This window comes from Papio anubis, chromosome X (assembly GCF_008728515.1).
Source record: "Papio anubis isolate 15944 chromosome X, Panubis1.0, whole genome shotgun sequence".
NCBI classification, from domain to species: domain Eukaryota; kingdom Metazoa; phylum Chordata; class Mammalia; order Primates; family Cercopithecidae; genus Papio; species Papio anubis.
In genome coordinates, this window is record NC_044996.1 from 121398677 (window position 1) to 121415522 (window position 16846).

General features: G+C 43.3%; 1 protein-coding gene across 2 annotated transcripts in view; it reads left to right on the forward strand.

The window, feature by feature from the left end:
• Nucleotides 1-16846, forward strand: part of KLHL15 (kelch like family member 15) — a 47191-nt gene that overhangs the window by 6470 nt on the left and 23875 nt on the right. For both annotated transcript variants that reach the window (XM_009197345.4, XM_021932793.2), the window contains one exon: nucleotides 13185-13896. In XM_009197345.4, coding sequence (XP_009195609.1) covers nucleotides 13192-13896 — 705 coding nt within the window. In that variant the 5' untranslated portion in view covers nucleotides 13185-13191. The remainder of the gene's footprint in view (nucleotides 1-13184; nucleotides 13897-16846) is intronic.

A 16846-nucleotide genomic window follows, 5' to 3' on the forward strand; every position in this document is an offset into this window, starting at 1 on the left:
TTCACTGCAACCTCTGCCTCCCGGGTTCAAGCAATTCTCATGTCTCACCCTCCTGAGTAGCTGGGATTAGAGGCACATGCCACCACCCCTGGCTAAGTTTTGTATTTTTTAGTAGAGACAGGGTTTCACCATATTGACCAGGCTGGTTTCGAACTCCTGAGCTCAAGTGATCAGCTCACCTCTACCTCCCAAGGTGCTAAGATCGTGGATGTGAGCCACCGTGCCTGGCTGACCAATAACTTTAAAAAAATTATTTTGATAATAATTTTGACATTGGGAAGCCCCTTTAGTGGGGACTGGAATCTTTTAGGACAACTGGATTCACTTGTCCCCAGATCATGCTTTGAGAATCCCTATACTGTTCATTCTTAGGCACAAAAATGTGAGGCTTTCTTTTATTTAGTCAGTACCAAGTTTATGAAACAAGATACATTCTTCAGTATTTCTTTCCTGGTAGTATAAGTGTGCTTTGTCATTTGGTCTAATTTAGGTTGGTTCCCCTCTTGGGGAAAAAAAAACCCTACCATTTGAAATTCTGAAGGCCATGTATAAAATGTTGATAAACCTATATGTGAAAAGTAAGGATACAGAATTTTTGTACATTGAACATTTTGTCAGTAAATGTTTTTTTCTCAAAGCCTCTTAAATTTTTCCTCCAGCACTCACTGATTTAAAGAGTTCTTATTTAAGGTTTTTGTGTTTTACAATGATTCGTTTTCTTTTGGGAGAATGGGGCTACGCACTTCTTGTTGAGCATGCTGCTGCTGCCGCCGCTGTCTCTGCCATTGCAAAGTAGTTCTTATAATAGTTTTCTTCCTTAAATTGATGTAATTCTGTACTTACATTTCTTTTTAGAGACAGGGCCTTGTTCTGTCGCCCCGGCTGGAATGCAGTGGCTTCATCGTGGTTCACTGCAGCCTCGACATCTTCAGCTCTAGAGATTTTCCTGCCTCAGCCTCCCAAGTAGCTGGGGCCACAGGAGCATGCCACCAAGCTCTGCTATTTTTTAAAAAATTTTTTTGTAGAGAAGAGGTCCAGCCACGTTGCCCAGGCTGGTCTTGAACTCCTGTATCAAGTGATCCTCATGCCTTGTCTCCCAAAATGTTGGGATTACAGGCATGAGGCTGCTGCACCCAGTTAAAGAGTTACGTACACAGTTTTTTTGTTTTTTTTTTTTTTTTTTTTTTGAGACATGGTCTCACTCTGTTGCCCAGGCTGAAGTTCACTGGTGGATTATAGCTCAATGCAACTTTGGCCTCCCGGGCTCAGTTTATCCTCTGACCTCAGCCTCCTGAGTAGCTGGGACTACAGTCACACACCACCACATCTGACTAATTTTTGTGTTTTTAGTAGAGATGGTGTTTCGCCACATTGCCCAGGCTGGCCTCGAACTCCTGGGCTCAAGTAATATGCCCATCTTGGCTTCCCAAAGTGGTGGGATTACAGACGTGAGCCACCACACCTGACCCAGATCTGTTATCAATCTGCATTATGATAAACCTTAGGGAGGCATGGGATTGGTAGAGAGGAGATTGAGGGTTCTCACTTAACGTTAATTCATTTATTCACCACCCTAACTTGATAATAAGATGACGATGATGATTATTAGTAATGTATGGATGGAAACCAAGATTAGGAAGTTAACAACATTTCTCTAGGTCACACAGTAAGTACTAGTAAGCACTCTGATTTCAGAGGTTTTGCTCTTTCCGACCACACTATTTTGTATTTTTTGCAAATAGAATCTAATCTTTTTTTTTTTTTTGAGACAGGCTCTTACTCTGTTGCCCAGGCTGGAGTGCAATGGCACCATCTCAGCTCACTGCAACCTCTGCCTCCTGGGCTCAGGCAATTTTCCTGCCTCAGCCTCCCAAGTAGCTGAGACTACAGGCACACACTGCCACGCCCAGATAATTTTTGTAGAGACAGGGTTTTGATATGTTGCCTACGCTAGAATCTAGTCTTAACTTTATTTCTAACTACTAGTTCTATGACCTTGAATAAAAAGTCAGTTCACCCGTGGACATTACAGTCTTTATCTGTGGAGTTAGAGTTGACCTGGGTCCTGAGTCCTGAGAAACTATACTCAAAAGGTGGGCTGGGGAGTTTCTTCAGAGTTAACTAGATCAGGCCTACTATTTTGGCTCTAGTAGCACAACATGAAGGGGCATGATAATAAGCCTTAATGTTACAGTGTACTTAAGGTCCATGCACCGTTCTGAGTGCTTTACATCCTTTAATTCATTTAATCCTCACAGCAACCTGTAAGGTAGGTTCTATTAATATTAGTACCCCAATTTTTTTTTTTTTTTTTTTGAGACAGGGTCTCACTCTGTTGCCCAGGCTGGAGTGCAGTGGTGCGATCTCTGCTCACCGCAACCTCCACCTCGTGGGTTCAAGCAGTTCTCCCACCTCAACCTCCCGAGTAGCTGGGATTACAGGCGTGAGCCACCGCACCTGTCCAAGTACCCCAATTTTTTTTTTTTGAGACAGTCTCACTCTGTCACCCAGGCTGGAGTGCAGTGGCGCCATCTCGGCTCACTGCAAGTTCCGTCTCCCGGGTTCACGCCATTCTCCTGCCTCAGCCTCCCGAGTAGCTGGGACTACAGGCACCCGCCACCATGTCAGGCTAATTTTTTTGTATTTTTAGTAGAGACGGGGGTTTCATCATGTTAGCCAGGATGGTCTCGATCTCCTGACCTTGTGATCCACCTGCCTTGGCCTCCCAAAGTGCTGGGATTACAAGTGTGAGCCACTGCGCCTGGCCTGAAGTACCCCAATTTTAAAGTTTTCAATTTTATACTTTTTAAATTAATTGATCAATTTGAGATGGAGTTTTACTCTTGTTGCCCAGGTTAGAATGCAATGAACTGATCTCGGCTCACTGCAACCTCCGCCTCCCAGGTTCAAGCGATTCTCCTGCCTCAGCCTCCCAAGTAGCTGGGATTACAGGTGCCAGCCACCACACCTGGCTAATTTTTGTATTTGTAGTAGAGACAGGGTTTCACCACATTGGCCAGGCTGGTCTAGAACTCCTGACCTCAGGTGATCTGCCCACCTCGGCCTCCCAAAGTGCTGGGATTACGGGCGTGAGCCACCGCATCTGGTCCAGATTTTACATTTTAGAGCACAGAGAGGCTGAGTAGCTTGCCCCAATGTCACAGAGCTAATAAGAGGTAAAACCGTGCTTCAAACCTAGGCATCTGACTCCAGACCTATACCCTTACTTACTACTTCCGTCTAGAGACTATCATGTTAGTCACTTAATCACTGAGTATTTCACTGTTTTCTACTTAATACACGGTTACCATAAAAGTAAAATACTGCTGCTGCTCTAAAGTTGTTAGTCTTATCAATAAATGCACTGAGCTTTTTAGGTAGAAAATAAGTTACTGCATATGTCTCGGCTATCGCAGATTAGTTTTAGAAGTCTGTTTAGATCAGGTAAACTTCACAAATGCATTGCTGATACTTTAAAAGTAACTATAGTTTATTTAACTGGCATGCGTATTTAGTGCATTGCATATTTACAAAATCATATGAAAAGAATGAGAATTTTAGGACTAAAAATATTTTAGAGATTATGTCTAGTGCTCTTGTTTTTACAGATGCAGAGAGAAGGCCAAGAAAGTTTGAGTAACATAGTATTTCTGTTCTAAAACTATTAGTTAGGACCCTTGGTTATAAGTAGGAAAAATCAACCTAAGGTAGTAAAGAGGAAGAATTTATTCTAAGAATGTAAGGCTCTCTCAGAACCCAAGGGCAGACATAGAACTGGGTCTAGCGACTGGGAGAATGAGGTGTTCAGGAACGCTCCCTGTCCTCCTTTTGGCTTTATTCTTTCTCAGTTGACTGCCTTTCTCTGATCTTCAGCCCACATGGCAGACAGAAGTGGGTGCCCACAGCTGCTCTTTGACATGTTCCAGTTCCCGTCATACACAGTCAATACACGTCTCTCTCTTTTTCTCTGTTTCTCTCTTCTCTCCCCTCGCCTTTGCTAAGTTTCTGTTCATCTTGATTCATATTTCCCACTCCTGTATGACCATGAGTGACCGTGGCCAGGATCACAGAGTGGGAGGCTGCCTGCTAGGAATCCCTCTCGGCAGGCTGGGTGCCCAGAGGAGAGTGCTGTGTACTCAGGCAGGAGCTGTCTTTACATATGTTTTTGGGGTCTTTTGACTCACAGTTTACCAATCCTCTTCGTCCTCCTCCTGTTTTTTCCCCCGCTGCTTCTCTGCCTTATAATATTTCCACCATAGTAAGTATCTGGAACCTTGATTGTTGGTTTTTTGTTTTTTGTTTTTTTGAGAAAGCATAGTTTCTCCTTTTATAAATTTAGATGGAGTATTTTTCAGAAATGTGAATATTAACTGTTTTAGACCTTTTCAGGTAGTGATTAACTGTTGAACAGAGAGGGTGACTTTGACATGAAGTATGGTATTTTTAGGCATTGTCAAAATAACAGATTAATGAAACACAAAGTAGTTTACTCTCAAGTATATGAACACTAATATTCCAGCCTTCTATTATTAAATCTTCATTAAATGTGACCAATAAATCTTTATTTTTTCTTTTAGATTTGGGTCTTGTTCTACTGCCCAGGCTGGAAAGCAGTGGCATGATCATGGCTCACTGTAGCCTGAAATTCCTGCCTCAGCCTCCCGAGTAGCTGAGACTGTAGGTGCATGCCACCATGCCCATTTGATTTTTTTTTTATTTTTATTTTTATTTTTATTTTATTTTATTTATTTTTTATTTTTTATTTTTTTGAGACGGAGTCTCGCTCTGTCGCCCAGGCTGGAGTGCAGTGGCGCCATCTCGGCTCACTGCAAGCTCTGCCTCCCGGGTTCACGCCATTCTCTTGCCTGAGCCTCCCGAGTAGCTGGGACTACAGCCACCCACCACCACACCCAGCTAATTTTTTGTATTTTTAGTGGAGACGGGGTTTCACCGTGTTAACCAGGATGGTCTCGATCTCCTGACCTTGTGATCTGCCTGCCTCGGCCTCCCAAAGTGCTGGGATTACAGGTGTGAGCCACTGTGCCCGGCAGATTTTTTTTTTTTTTTTTTTTTTTTTTAAATTTTGTTAGAGATAGGATCTTTGTTTCTCAGGCTGTTCTTTCAAGTGATCCTCCCGCCTCAGCCTCCTGAGTTGCTTGGATTACAGGCACAAGCCACCACTCCCTGCAGACCAATACAGCATGACAAGGCAGAGTGATCGTTGGTGACCATAATGATCCTGAAAAAAAAATGTAATGTCAAATTTTTCATCCGGTTTAATTTGTTGTTTTTAATTCTATTTTTTTTTTTTTTCTATTACTACTTTTTTTAGAGATGGGAACTCACTATGTTGCTTAGGCTTGTCTAAAACTCCGCTCAAGCAATCCTCCCGCCTTGGCGTCCCAAAGTGTGGGATTACAGGTGTGAGCCCCACACCCAGCCTTATTCTAATTATTTGGAAAACTGGTAATTAGTGTGATGTTGATAGCCCTCTTAGACTGGTTATTCAAACACCACACTGTATGAGATTCCTTTTGTTCCCAGTATGCATTTGTGTATGTAGGAAAATTCTAAGCTCATAAATTTTACGTTTAAAAATAATTCAAGCCTGGGCGTGGTGGCTTATGCCTGTAATCCCAGCATTTTGGGAGGCCCAGGCAGGCAGATCTCTTGAGGTCAGGAGTTCGAGACCAGCTGGCCAACGAGATGAAACCCTTTCTCTACTCAAAATAAAATAAAAAAAAAATTAGCTGAGCCTAGTGGCACGTATCTCTAACCCCAGCTACTTGGGAGGCTGAGGTAGGAGAATCGCTTGAACCCAGAAGCTGGAGGTTGCAGTGAGTGGAGATCGCACCACTGCACTCCAGCCTGGGCAACACAGTGAGACTCCATCTCAAAAAAAAAAAAAAAAAAAGTTTTAAGCTGGATGCAGTGGCGTGCCTACTCAGGAGACTGATGTAGGAGGATCGCTTGAGCCCAGCAGTTCAAGACTGTTGTGTACTGTGATCATGCCTGTGAATAGCTACTGCACTCCAGCCTGGGGAACATAGCAAGACTCTGTCTCTAAAAACGAAATCAGTAGTTCAGATAAACAAGACCAAACTTGTAGCTTACTTTGATCTTAAATGTATTAGTAAAGGTGTTTTGCCAAGCATTGATTATAGTTTCCAGAATTTATTTTTTCCCACATTATAGATAGCCCTCTTGTGTTCTACTTTTCCAAATGAAATGATACAGCTTTCAATTAATGGAGTACTAATAAAAATTTGTTATTAATTTCATCTTTTACATACTTTGCGGTCTTAGATAAGTGAACCTTTAATGTGGTAGAATCAGTAGGACTTAAAGGTAGGTTAGGGGAGAGAAGGGAGGAAAGAGGGAACCTCAAATACCTCTTGAGAAGATGGGGAATACTGAAAAATCTGATGTGGGGGCAGAATAGAATTATGATTGTTTAGACATGTTGCTTTTGAGATGTCAAAATGGGATCATCCCAAAATGGAGCACCCAGAAGTGTCTGCTAGGCAGTTGATTCCACATATATATGGACTGGAGTAAGGATGGAGATCTGGACAGAGATTATCAAGGTATTGGTGAAAGAGCATATAAGTAGAAACCATGGATTTAGGTGAGCTCATTTAGGGAGACATAGTATTTAGATGAGAAAAGAGGCAAGAACAGAATCCTGGGGAATGTTTAAAGGGTAGCTCAAGAAAAGTGAGCTCATCATGAAGGAGATTGAGAAATGAGCAGCCCAGGACTAGGAAGAGAATCAGGAACACAGTATCATGGAGCTGAGAGTGTGATGAGCTGAGCATAATTTATGCTACAGAAAGATCCAGGGAAATGGGGACTAGAATGTAACCTCTGAATTGGACCAATTAGGGTCTTTTAAAGAGATTTTTATGAACTTTTTAAAAAGCAATAATACACTTTTATTGGAAATAGATTAGAAAACACAGATTAGCAAATAGGAAGGGATAAAAGTAAAACTACCTGTTTTATTTATCTATTTTTATTTACCTATTTTTATTTATCTGCCATTTTTTTATTTTTTATTTTTTTGAGACAGGGTCTTGCTCTGTCATCCAGGCTGGAGTGCAGTGGTACAATCTCAGCTCACTGCAAGCTCCACTTCCCAGGTTCAAGCGATTCCCCTGCCTCAGCCTCCCCCCACCCAAGTAACTGTGATTGCAGTCACCTGCCACCACACCCAGCTAATTTTTGTATTTTTAGTAGAGACAGGGTTTCGCCATGTTGGCCAGGCTGGTCTCAAACTCCTGACCTCAAGCAATCCGCCCACCTTGGTCTCCCAAAATGCTAGAATTACAGGCGTGAGCCACCGCACTTGGCCTGCTCTACCGTTTTAATGTTTTTGGCATTTTATCCTTTTATACTCTTTTTCTTTTTTCTTTTTTTGAGACAGGGTCTCACTATGTCATCCAGGCTGAAATGCAGTGGCATAATCATGGCTCACTGCAGCCTCAACTTCCTGGACTCAGGTGATTCTCTCACCTCAGCCTCCCGAGTAGCCGGGACTACAGATGTGAGCCACCGTGCCCAGATTTTTTTCTTTTTTTTTTGAGACGAAGTCTTGCTCTGTTGCCCAGGCTAGAGTGCAGTAGCACAATCTTGACTCACTGCAACCTCCACCTCCCAGGTTCAAACAGTTCTCGTGCCTCAGCCTCCCAAGTAGTTGTGGTTACAGGCATGTGCCACCACGCCTGGCTAATTTTTGTATTTTTAGTAGAGATGGGGTTTCACCATGTTGGCCAGGCTGGCCTGGAACTCCTGACTTTGTGATCTGCCTGCCTCCATCTCCCAAAGTGCTGGGATTACAGGCATGAGCCACAGTGCCTGGCCCCCCGCCCCCCCGCTTTTTTTTTTTATTTTAAAGAGACTGTCTCACTATGTTGCCGAGGCTGGTCCTGAACTTCTGGCCTCAAGCAATCCTCCTACCTCAGCCTCCCAAAGTGCTGAGATTATAGGCATGAGCCACCATGCCTGCCTTTTCTTATTTATTAGAAAGGGTTTTTTGTTTTGTTTTGTTTTGAGATGACTTTGGGCTGGGATAACTATTGAATAAATGAGTTAATCTGTCAGGAAGTTGAATAAAGGGTATCATGGACAACATATTGATAAAACAAAGTAGTAAATCTAGTGATAGTTTATTCATGAGAGTGGAGAAGTGGCATCGTTTTAGTGCGTACATAGATGCCACCTTTTCCTTCTCGGCAACTGAGGGCTCAGCCAAACCCAGAGTACAGAGGGATTCCCAAATGGCACTTACCTCCATACCTAACACAGTACCTGGCACACAGAAGGGCTCTTCCTTTTAGTAAATGAAATGGGAGGGCACTGACAGAGTGGTAACACTGGCAGTGACAGCCTCCCTGAAAAAGGAGGTAGAACAAGTGACAGCAGTTGACTGCAGTGCCAGCTGCTTCTCTGGACGGCTCGGGATCCATCCAAACACCTAACCAGGGGAAGGACAGAACTTGGGAGATTAGGTCCTGCAGTGTCACTGGTGGAAATTCAGAGCCGTAGATGTTGGCTGCCACATCCTTAGTGCTCTTTTAGGCTGGTGTGGTTTATAGATCGTGTTCTAGCAAATACCTCCAACATATGATCCCAAGTCATGAGGTATTCTAGAAGGTGCTTAAAAAATGGCTGCAGTATCCCAGAGATTTGTCCATATCTGTTGTTCTTAGTTTGGGAACATCTTTCATAGTGCATCAGTGTTATATCAGCAGGGAATGCCTCACAACTATTCGGTGGATGAAACTGCCCAGAGGCACTGAAGATTGGCCCAAGATCAAAGGGTCAGTCAGCATAGTTTTTGTTTAGCAGGGCAGGGATGGAGGACAGGCAAAGAGTTAAGGGATGAAGGCCCTAGTTAGAAAGTGGTTGCTCTGGGCCGGGCGCGGTGGCTCAAGCCTGTAATCCCAGCACTTTGGGAGGCCGAGACGGGTGGATCACCAGGTCAGGAGTTTGAGACCAGCCTGGCTAACACGGTGAAACCCCGTCTCTACTAAAAAATACAAAAAACTAGCCGGGCGAGGTGGTGGGCGCCTGTAGTCCCAGCTACTTGGGAGGCTGAGGCAGGAGAATGGCGTGAACCCGGGAGGCGGAGCTTGCAGTGAGCTGAGATCCGGCCACTGCACTCCAGCCTGGGCGACAGAGCGAGACTCCGTCTCAAAAAAAAAAAAAAAAAAAGAAAGTGGTTGCTCTGATATGGGAAGGTCTAAACTGGAGAAGGACAGAGGGTAAAGTTAGATGATAGACCAAGTGAAAGGAGAGTAGGAGGGTTAAGTGAGAAGTTGACAGTTAAGATTTCAGATGTAGACCAGTTCTGGATCAGGGACAGGTCCAAGTGGGGTGGGAGTAGGGTTTGCAGTGGAATAAGTGGGGAGGTTGTACAGTTGAGATGGTCAGGTAGTTTTGACTTACAGTTTTTGGATGGGTGATCTTATGTGAACATTGAAGAGGTGTGAAAGATGACTTAGCCAGGTGTTGAAGTCTTTTTTTTTTTGTGATGGAGTCTTGCTCTGTCTCCCAGGCTGGAGTGCAGTGGCGTGATCTTGGCTCACTGCACCCTCCGCCTCCCGGGTTCCAGCGATTCTCCTGCCTCAGCTTCCCAAGTAGCTGGGATTACAGGTGCCAGCCACCACGCGTGGCTAATTTTTGTATTTTTAGTGGAGACGAGGTTTTGCCATGTTGACCAGGCTGGTCTTGAACTCCTGACCTCAGGCGATCCGCCCTCCTAGGCCTCCCAAAGTGCTGGGGTTACGGGCATGAGCCACTGCACCTGCCCCCGCCTTTTTTTTTTTTTTTTTTTTTGAAATGGAGTCTAGCTCTGTTGCCCAGGCTGGAGTGCAGTGGTGCAGTCTTGGCTCACTGTGACCTCTACCTCCTGAGTTCAGGAGATTTCTCCTGTCTCAGCCTCCAGAGTAGCTAGGACTACAGGCACCCACTACCATGTGCAGCTAATTTTTGTATTTGTTTTTTATTTTATTTATTTTGAGACGGAGTTTCACTCTTGTCGCCCAGGTTGGAGTGCAGTGGCGCAATCTTGGCTCACTGCAACCTCTGCCTCCTGGGTTCAAGCGATTCTCCTGCCTTAGTCTCCTGAGTAGCTGGGATTACAGGGGCCGGTCACCACGCCTGGTTAATTTTTATATTTTTAGTAGAGATGGGGTTTCACCATGTTGGCCAGGCTGGTCTCAAACTCCTGACCTCAGGTGATCCACCCACCTCGGCCTCCCAAAGTGTTGGGATTACAGACATGAGCCACCATGCCTGGCCTTTAATTTTTGTATTTTTAGTAGAGACAAGGTTTTACCATGTTGCCCAGGCTGGTCTTGAACTCTTGACCTCAAGTGATCCTCCTGCCTCAGCCTCCCAAAGTGCTGGGATTACAGATGTGAGCCACCGTGCCTGGCTCAGGTGTTGAAGTCTTCATCAAATGTTTGAGAGTGATTGATCAGAAGATGTGTATGGAAGTGATAAGGGGTGACAGAAGATGAATTTTTATCTGAACAAAAGGCCAGATTTTAGAAAAAGAACAATAGAAAGCTAAGAGAGAGAAAGCTTGGAAAGTAGGTCTGTAAGCTCTAACAGCTTTTTTTTTTTTTTCCTAACATGCGTGGGAGTAGGGATAGAGGTTGGAGGCAGGAGGCCTGGAAGCTGTGACTTTTAGGAAAACTATGTCTCATTTAAATAAAGTTGAGGAGGGAACTTTCTGTGACCAACCTGAGCATGTAGGGGAGTTTGTTTACATTGAAGTAAGGTTCCACGGGGCACAGTGGAAAGTTTTGGGAGGGAATTCAGGGATGGAGGATGGGTCATTGGGGAAGAAGCTGGGAGGTGTGTAAGGATGAGAATTAAGAAGATAGATGGCCTGGGAGGGGGTATGTAAAAAGGAGAAAATTAATTTGCTTCATAAATAGCCCAGTAGACTGAATTAGTGACTGGGCGCAGTGGCTCATGCCTGTAACCCCACCACTTTGGGAGGCCGAGCCAGATGGATCACCTGAGACCAGGAGTTTCAGACGAGCCTAGCCAACATGGCGAAACCCGTCTTTGCTAAAAATAGAAAAATTAGCTGGATGTGTGGCAGGTGCCTGTAGACCCAGCTACTTGGGAGGCTGAGGCATGAGAATCGCTTGAACCCAGGAGGCAGAGGTTGTAGTGAGCCGAGATTATGTCACTGCACTCCAGCCTGGACGACAGAGCTAGAGTCCGTCCCCAAAAAAACAAAAAAGTAGACTGAATTAGTTTATTCTGCTGTATTTAAGAGATCTAATTATAGTTCTCTGCTGTTTCACCTTCATTTCTCTGATACGGAAAGATTTGGTTTAATTTCCTTTAAAATTATATATTTGTATTTTTAAATATATATGCATCACATCATTATTGTTTTTCAAAGTAAGGGTAATGAGGTAAATGAAAAGAAAGCCTCTCCTGAAAACCCACTACCCAGGGACATTATTTTGGTACATATTTCTCCAGACTTTTTCTCAGCTAACAAATAATATGTGTGTTTAGTTTTTGAAGATGTACTCAGTATACTGCGGTCACTTGCTTTTTTTTCCATACAACATCTGGTAAATATTCTTTGTAAAAATAGTTAAACTGTTGGCATCATTTTAAATTGTTAAAGTAATTTATTGTAGGACCATATCATGTTTTAATAATTTGTTATTGGACTTTTGAATAGTTTCTAATTTTTTAATAATAAGCCTAGATAGAAAAACCTTATATGTACAACTTGGCTATTTATTTGAATATTTCCTTTAGGTAAATTTCTAGGAGTTTTCAGGTATACTTTTTAGTTTCATTTTTGTCTCTTTTCTCATAATTTAGTGTTTGGCTGTGAAATCCTTTTTATGTTGCTAATTTTGGAACATATTTAAAGTATATTTGATTAACAGTATGAAATCAATGGAATAGGCATATATTATTTGTAAGATAACAATTTACCATTGTTTGACATATATATGTGTGTGCGCGCATATATATTTTTATGTGTATATATATATTTATTTATTTTTATTTTTTATTTTTTTTTTTGGAGATGGAGTCTCGCTCTGTCTCCCAGGCTGGAGTGCAGTGGCGTGATCTCGGCTCACTGCAACCTCCACCTCCCGAGCTCAAGCGATTCTCCTGTCTTAGTCTCCTGAGTAGCTGGGACTACAGGTGCATGCCACCACACCTGGCTGCTTTTTGTATTTTTAGTAGAGTCGGGGTTTCACCATATTGGTCAGGCTGGTCTTGAACTCCTGACCTCAGGTGATCCACCCACCTCAGCCTCCCAAAGTGCTAGGATTACAGGTGTGAGCCACCGCGCTTGCCCGACATATGTACATATTTTTAAGAGATAGGGTGTTGCTCTGTTGCCCAGGCTGGAGTGCAGTGATGCTATGATAGCTCACTGTAGCCTCAAACTCGTGGGCTCAAGGGATTCTCCCACCTCAGCCTCTGAAGTAGCTGGGGCTGCTGGCAGTGTGCCACCATGCCCAGCTACTTTTTTTTTTTTTTTTTTTTGAGACGGAGTCTCGCTGTGTCGCCCAGGCTGGAGTGCAGTGGCGCGATCTCGGCTCACTGCAAGCTCCGCCCCCCGGGTTCACGCCATTCTCCCGCCTCAGCCTCCGAGTAGCTGGGACTACAGGCGCCCGCCACCACACCCGGCTAGTTTTTTGTATTTTTAGTAGAGACGGGGTTTCACCATGTTAGCCAGGATGGTCTCAATCTCCTGACCTCGTGATCCACCCGCCTCGGCCTCCCAAAGTGCTGGGATTACAGGCTTGAGCCACCGCGCCCGGCCGCCCAGCTACTTTTTATTACTATTATTATTATTTCGTAGAGACAGAGATTTGCCATCTTGCCCAGGCTGGTCTCCAACTGCTGGGCTCAAGCGATCTTCCTGCCTTGGCCTCCCCAAGTGCTGGGGTTACAGGCATGAACTATTGATGTATCTTTAATAGATTCTTTTCCTTAGGTAGGAAAGCCAAAAACATTAGTCTGCAAACCTTCAGTTTGTCTTCTCCCAAAGGACTTGTACATTTTGGACTTAGGTAGTGGAATTGAGATAATAGCAAAAATCGTTAAAACTCCAAGTTAATATTCTCTTCTGAATGCATGGAAGTGTTTAACATTGTTGTCTTTGATTACTTTTTTTCCAGGTGATTCATGGCAGGGGACGTGGAAGGATTCTGTTCCTCCATCCATGACACCAGTGTCTCTGCTGGGTTCAGAGCACTGTATGAGGAGGGATTGCTTCTTGATGTCACTCTGGTTATTGAAGATCATCAGTTCCAGGCCCATAAAGCACTCTTGGCCACCCAGAGTGACTACTTCAGAATTATGTTTACTGCAGACATGAGGGAACGAGATCAGGACAAAATTCATTTAAAAGGTCTAACAGCTACTGGTTTCAGCCACGTCCTGCAATTTATGTACTACGGTACTATAGAGCTGAGTATGAATACCGTTCATGAGATTCTTCAGGCAGCCATGTATGTTCAACTTATAGAAGTGGTGAAGTTCTGCTGCTCTTTTCTCTTAGCGAAGATCTGCCTAGAAAATTGTGCAGAAATTATGAGACTCTTAGATGATTTCGGCGTAAACATCGAGGGAGTCAGGGAGAAGTTGGACGCCTTTCTGCTAGACAACTTTGTGCCACTCATGTCTAGGCCTGACTTTCTGTCCTATCTGAGCTTTGAGAAGCTCATGTCTTATTTGGATAATGATCATCTGAGCAGGTTCCCAGAGATAGAGCTGTATGAGGCTGTGCAGTCTTGGCTGCGGCATGATAGAAGACGCTGGAGACATACCGATACCATCATTCAGAATATCCGGTTTTGCTTGATGACCCCAACCAGCGTTTTTGAGAAGGTTAGTGTGTTTGAAAGCAATAGACGGTACTCATCATTTAGTTAAGGCAGTGTATGTCTTTATAGATAAGATTCACAGACTTAGTTAGGAGCCAAGAATGAATAACTTATAAGAGTACTTTATGTGTAAGAAGCCTGATTTGTTGTGCATTTAGGTTTTCTAAAATACATTTTGTGGGTGAAAGATAAACCACGTAGGTAGTAGAATAGTTTTATTTTAAAAGTACTTTTAAAGTTGAAGCATAATTATTTTATGCAAAATATTACATGTTTGCTGTAGCTTTTCATTTCACAAATTAAATCAGAACCGAGTCAGACTAGATCTCTTTTTAAAAATAAATTTAAGTAATACATGCAGAAATTGGCATTGAGAAGAGTTCTGCATGGTATACATTAATAGAGTTTCTTATTCTTCTAAAATATAGCAAGGACATACAAAATAGCTCTTGAAAACCAGTAGGCCCTAATGGTGATTTTCTTCCCTACTCTTACTTTCTGGTTTTCCCTGTTCTACTGTGAATAGTAACTAAATTTGACAATGAAAACATGTTATGTGTCTAAAAACATCATTTTGGCATTTCTAAACAAGTAGACTATAAATCCTCTGTCTACATTGATCAACCATCCCTGGGCACATTTTACCATCTCTTAAAAATAGTCTTTCTCTGAAACAGCCTTGCCCTTTTTTTGCATGTAAGCATGTTCATTTTTATATCAGAGTTTCACTTGTGATCCTTTCTTGCCCAAAGGTCATAGAGCAGTTTTAGTAATTGCTTAATAACTTAATTGGTTTCTAATCACATGGTTACCTCTGGGGCTCTGTTTACTTCTTGCATCTTCTCTTTTTTCTAGAAAGCACACTGAAAACTTGGTCGGTCACCTTTCATGTTAAATAGTTCCTCAGCTTTAGTTATTAGACCTGGTTATAAAAATATCTGCAAAGGAGGGTTGTTTATGCCATTTGAAAAATAAACCCATTTGCGCCTTTGAATAACAGCAGCCTGACATTTTTTTTCCTCCAAAATGCTGTGAAACTGAGAATTCAGTTTTGTGGATTTTTATCTTTTATTCTCAGAATGTGTTGATATAGCAAAAATAATTGAAACTAAAGTATGTGTGTATATATATATATAATGTTTTTTAAAATTTGAGATGGAGTCTTGCTCTGTCTGTCGCCCAGGCTAGAGTGCGGTGGTGCGATCTCGGCTCACTGCAAACTCCGCCTCCCGGGTTCAAGCGATTCTCTTGCCTCAGCCTCCCGAGTAGCTGGGATTACACAGGTGCCCGCCACTGCGCCTGGCTAATTTTTGTGTTTTTTAGTAAAGACAGGGTTTAACCATCTTGGCCAGGCTGGTCTCGAACTCCTGACCTCATGATCCACCTGCCTCGGCCTCCCAAAGTGCTGGGATTACAGGCATGAGCCACCCCCCGCCCGGCCAAGAATATATTTCTTAATTATTTTTGGTTTAGTGATAATCAGCCCCACATCAATTATGTAAATCATTTGTCTCTGATGTTTTGATTTTTTTTTTCCTTTTGTTTTTATTGCTCTCTTTCCCTGGGGAATCCTGTTTTGTTTTGGGTTTTTTTTGGTTTTTGGTTTTTGGTTTTGAGATGGAATCTCACTCTCGCCCAGGCTGGAGTGCAGTGGTGTAATCTCGGCTCACTGCAGCCTCCACCTCCTGGGTTCCAGCGATTCTTCTGCCTCAGCCTCCCGAGTAGCTGGGATTACAGGTACCCACCACCACGCCTGGCTAATTTTTGTGTGTTTTTAGTAGAGACGGGGTTTCACCATCTTGGCCAGGCTCGTCTCAAACTCCTGGCCTCAAGTCATCCACCCGCCTCGGCCTCCCAAATTGCTGGGATTACAGGCATGAGACACTGTACCTGGCCCCTGTTTTGTCTTTATACATTAAATGCAAATTCTTTCCCACTACTAGAACAAAACCCCTCCAGCCTCAGTCTAGATGGAAGGTACTATGAAATAAAAGGTGAGATTTTCCCTCTTGTCAGACAATATGATAGATAATTGATAGCAGTAGATTTTCTTTTTTTGAGATGGAGTCTCGCTCTGTCACCCAGGCTGGAGTGCAGTGGCGCTATCTCGGCTCACCGCAACCTCTGTCTCCCAGGCTCAGTCGAATCTCATGCCTCAGCCTCCTGAGTAGCTGGGATTACAGGCGTGAGTTACAGCGTGAGTTACCGTGCCCGGCCATAGTAAATTATTTTAAGTGCTGAGCTTCAAAGCCTTCTTACAGTCCAGTGATCAGTTCAAGGCAAACAAAAGTGACAGTAGCTGAAAATTAACACTAGACTATCAGGTAATTTTGCAAATTGTAAAAAATGTCAGTTATAACTACTGGTGGATTCCTTTGGCATGTGCAGCATAGGAGGTGGTTATTACCCATTGGCCAGACATTGGGAGTTATCAGAATAAACATGTTGTTAAGGCTTCCTTCTGGAATTATTTTCTTAGGAAAATTTAGTAAGGACCTAGCCACAGAGAGATAATTGTTTTTTGTTTTTGTTTTTGTTTTTATTTTTGGAGACAGGGTCTCGCTCTGTCACCCAGGCTGGAGTGCAGTGGCACGATCATGGCTCACTACAGCCTCCCTCTCCTGGGTTCAGGTGATCCCCCCACGTCAGTCTCTGAGTAGGTGGGACTGCAGGTATGCATAACCATGCCTGGCTAATTAAAACAAAATTTTTTTTTTTTTTTTAAAGAAATAGGGTCTCACTATGTTGCCCAGGCTGTTCTCAAACTCCTGGCCTGAAGTGATTCTCCCAACCTGGCCTCCCAAAGTGTTGGGAGATATGAGCCACCATGCCTGGCCTATGTCTCTCTTAATCTATGAGGATGTTCAAACATACAAAAAGTCGAGTAAATAATATAATGACCACTTGTACAGCTATCACTTAGATTCAAGAACTGTTAACATTTGCTGTATTTG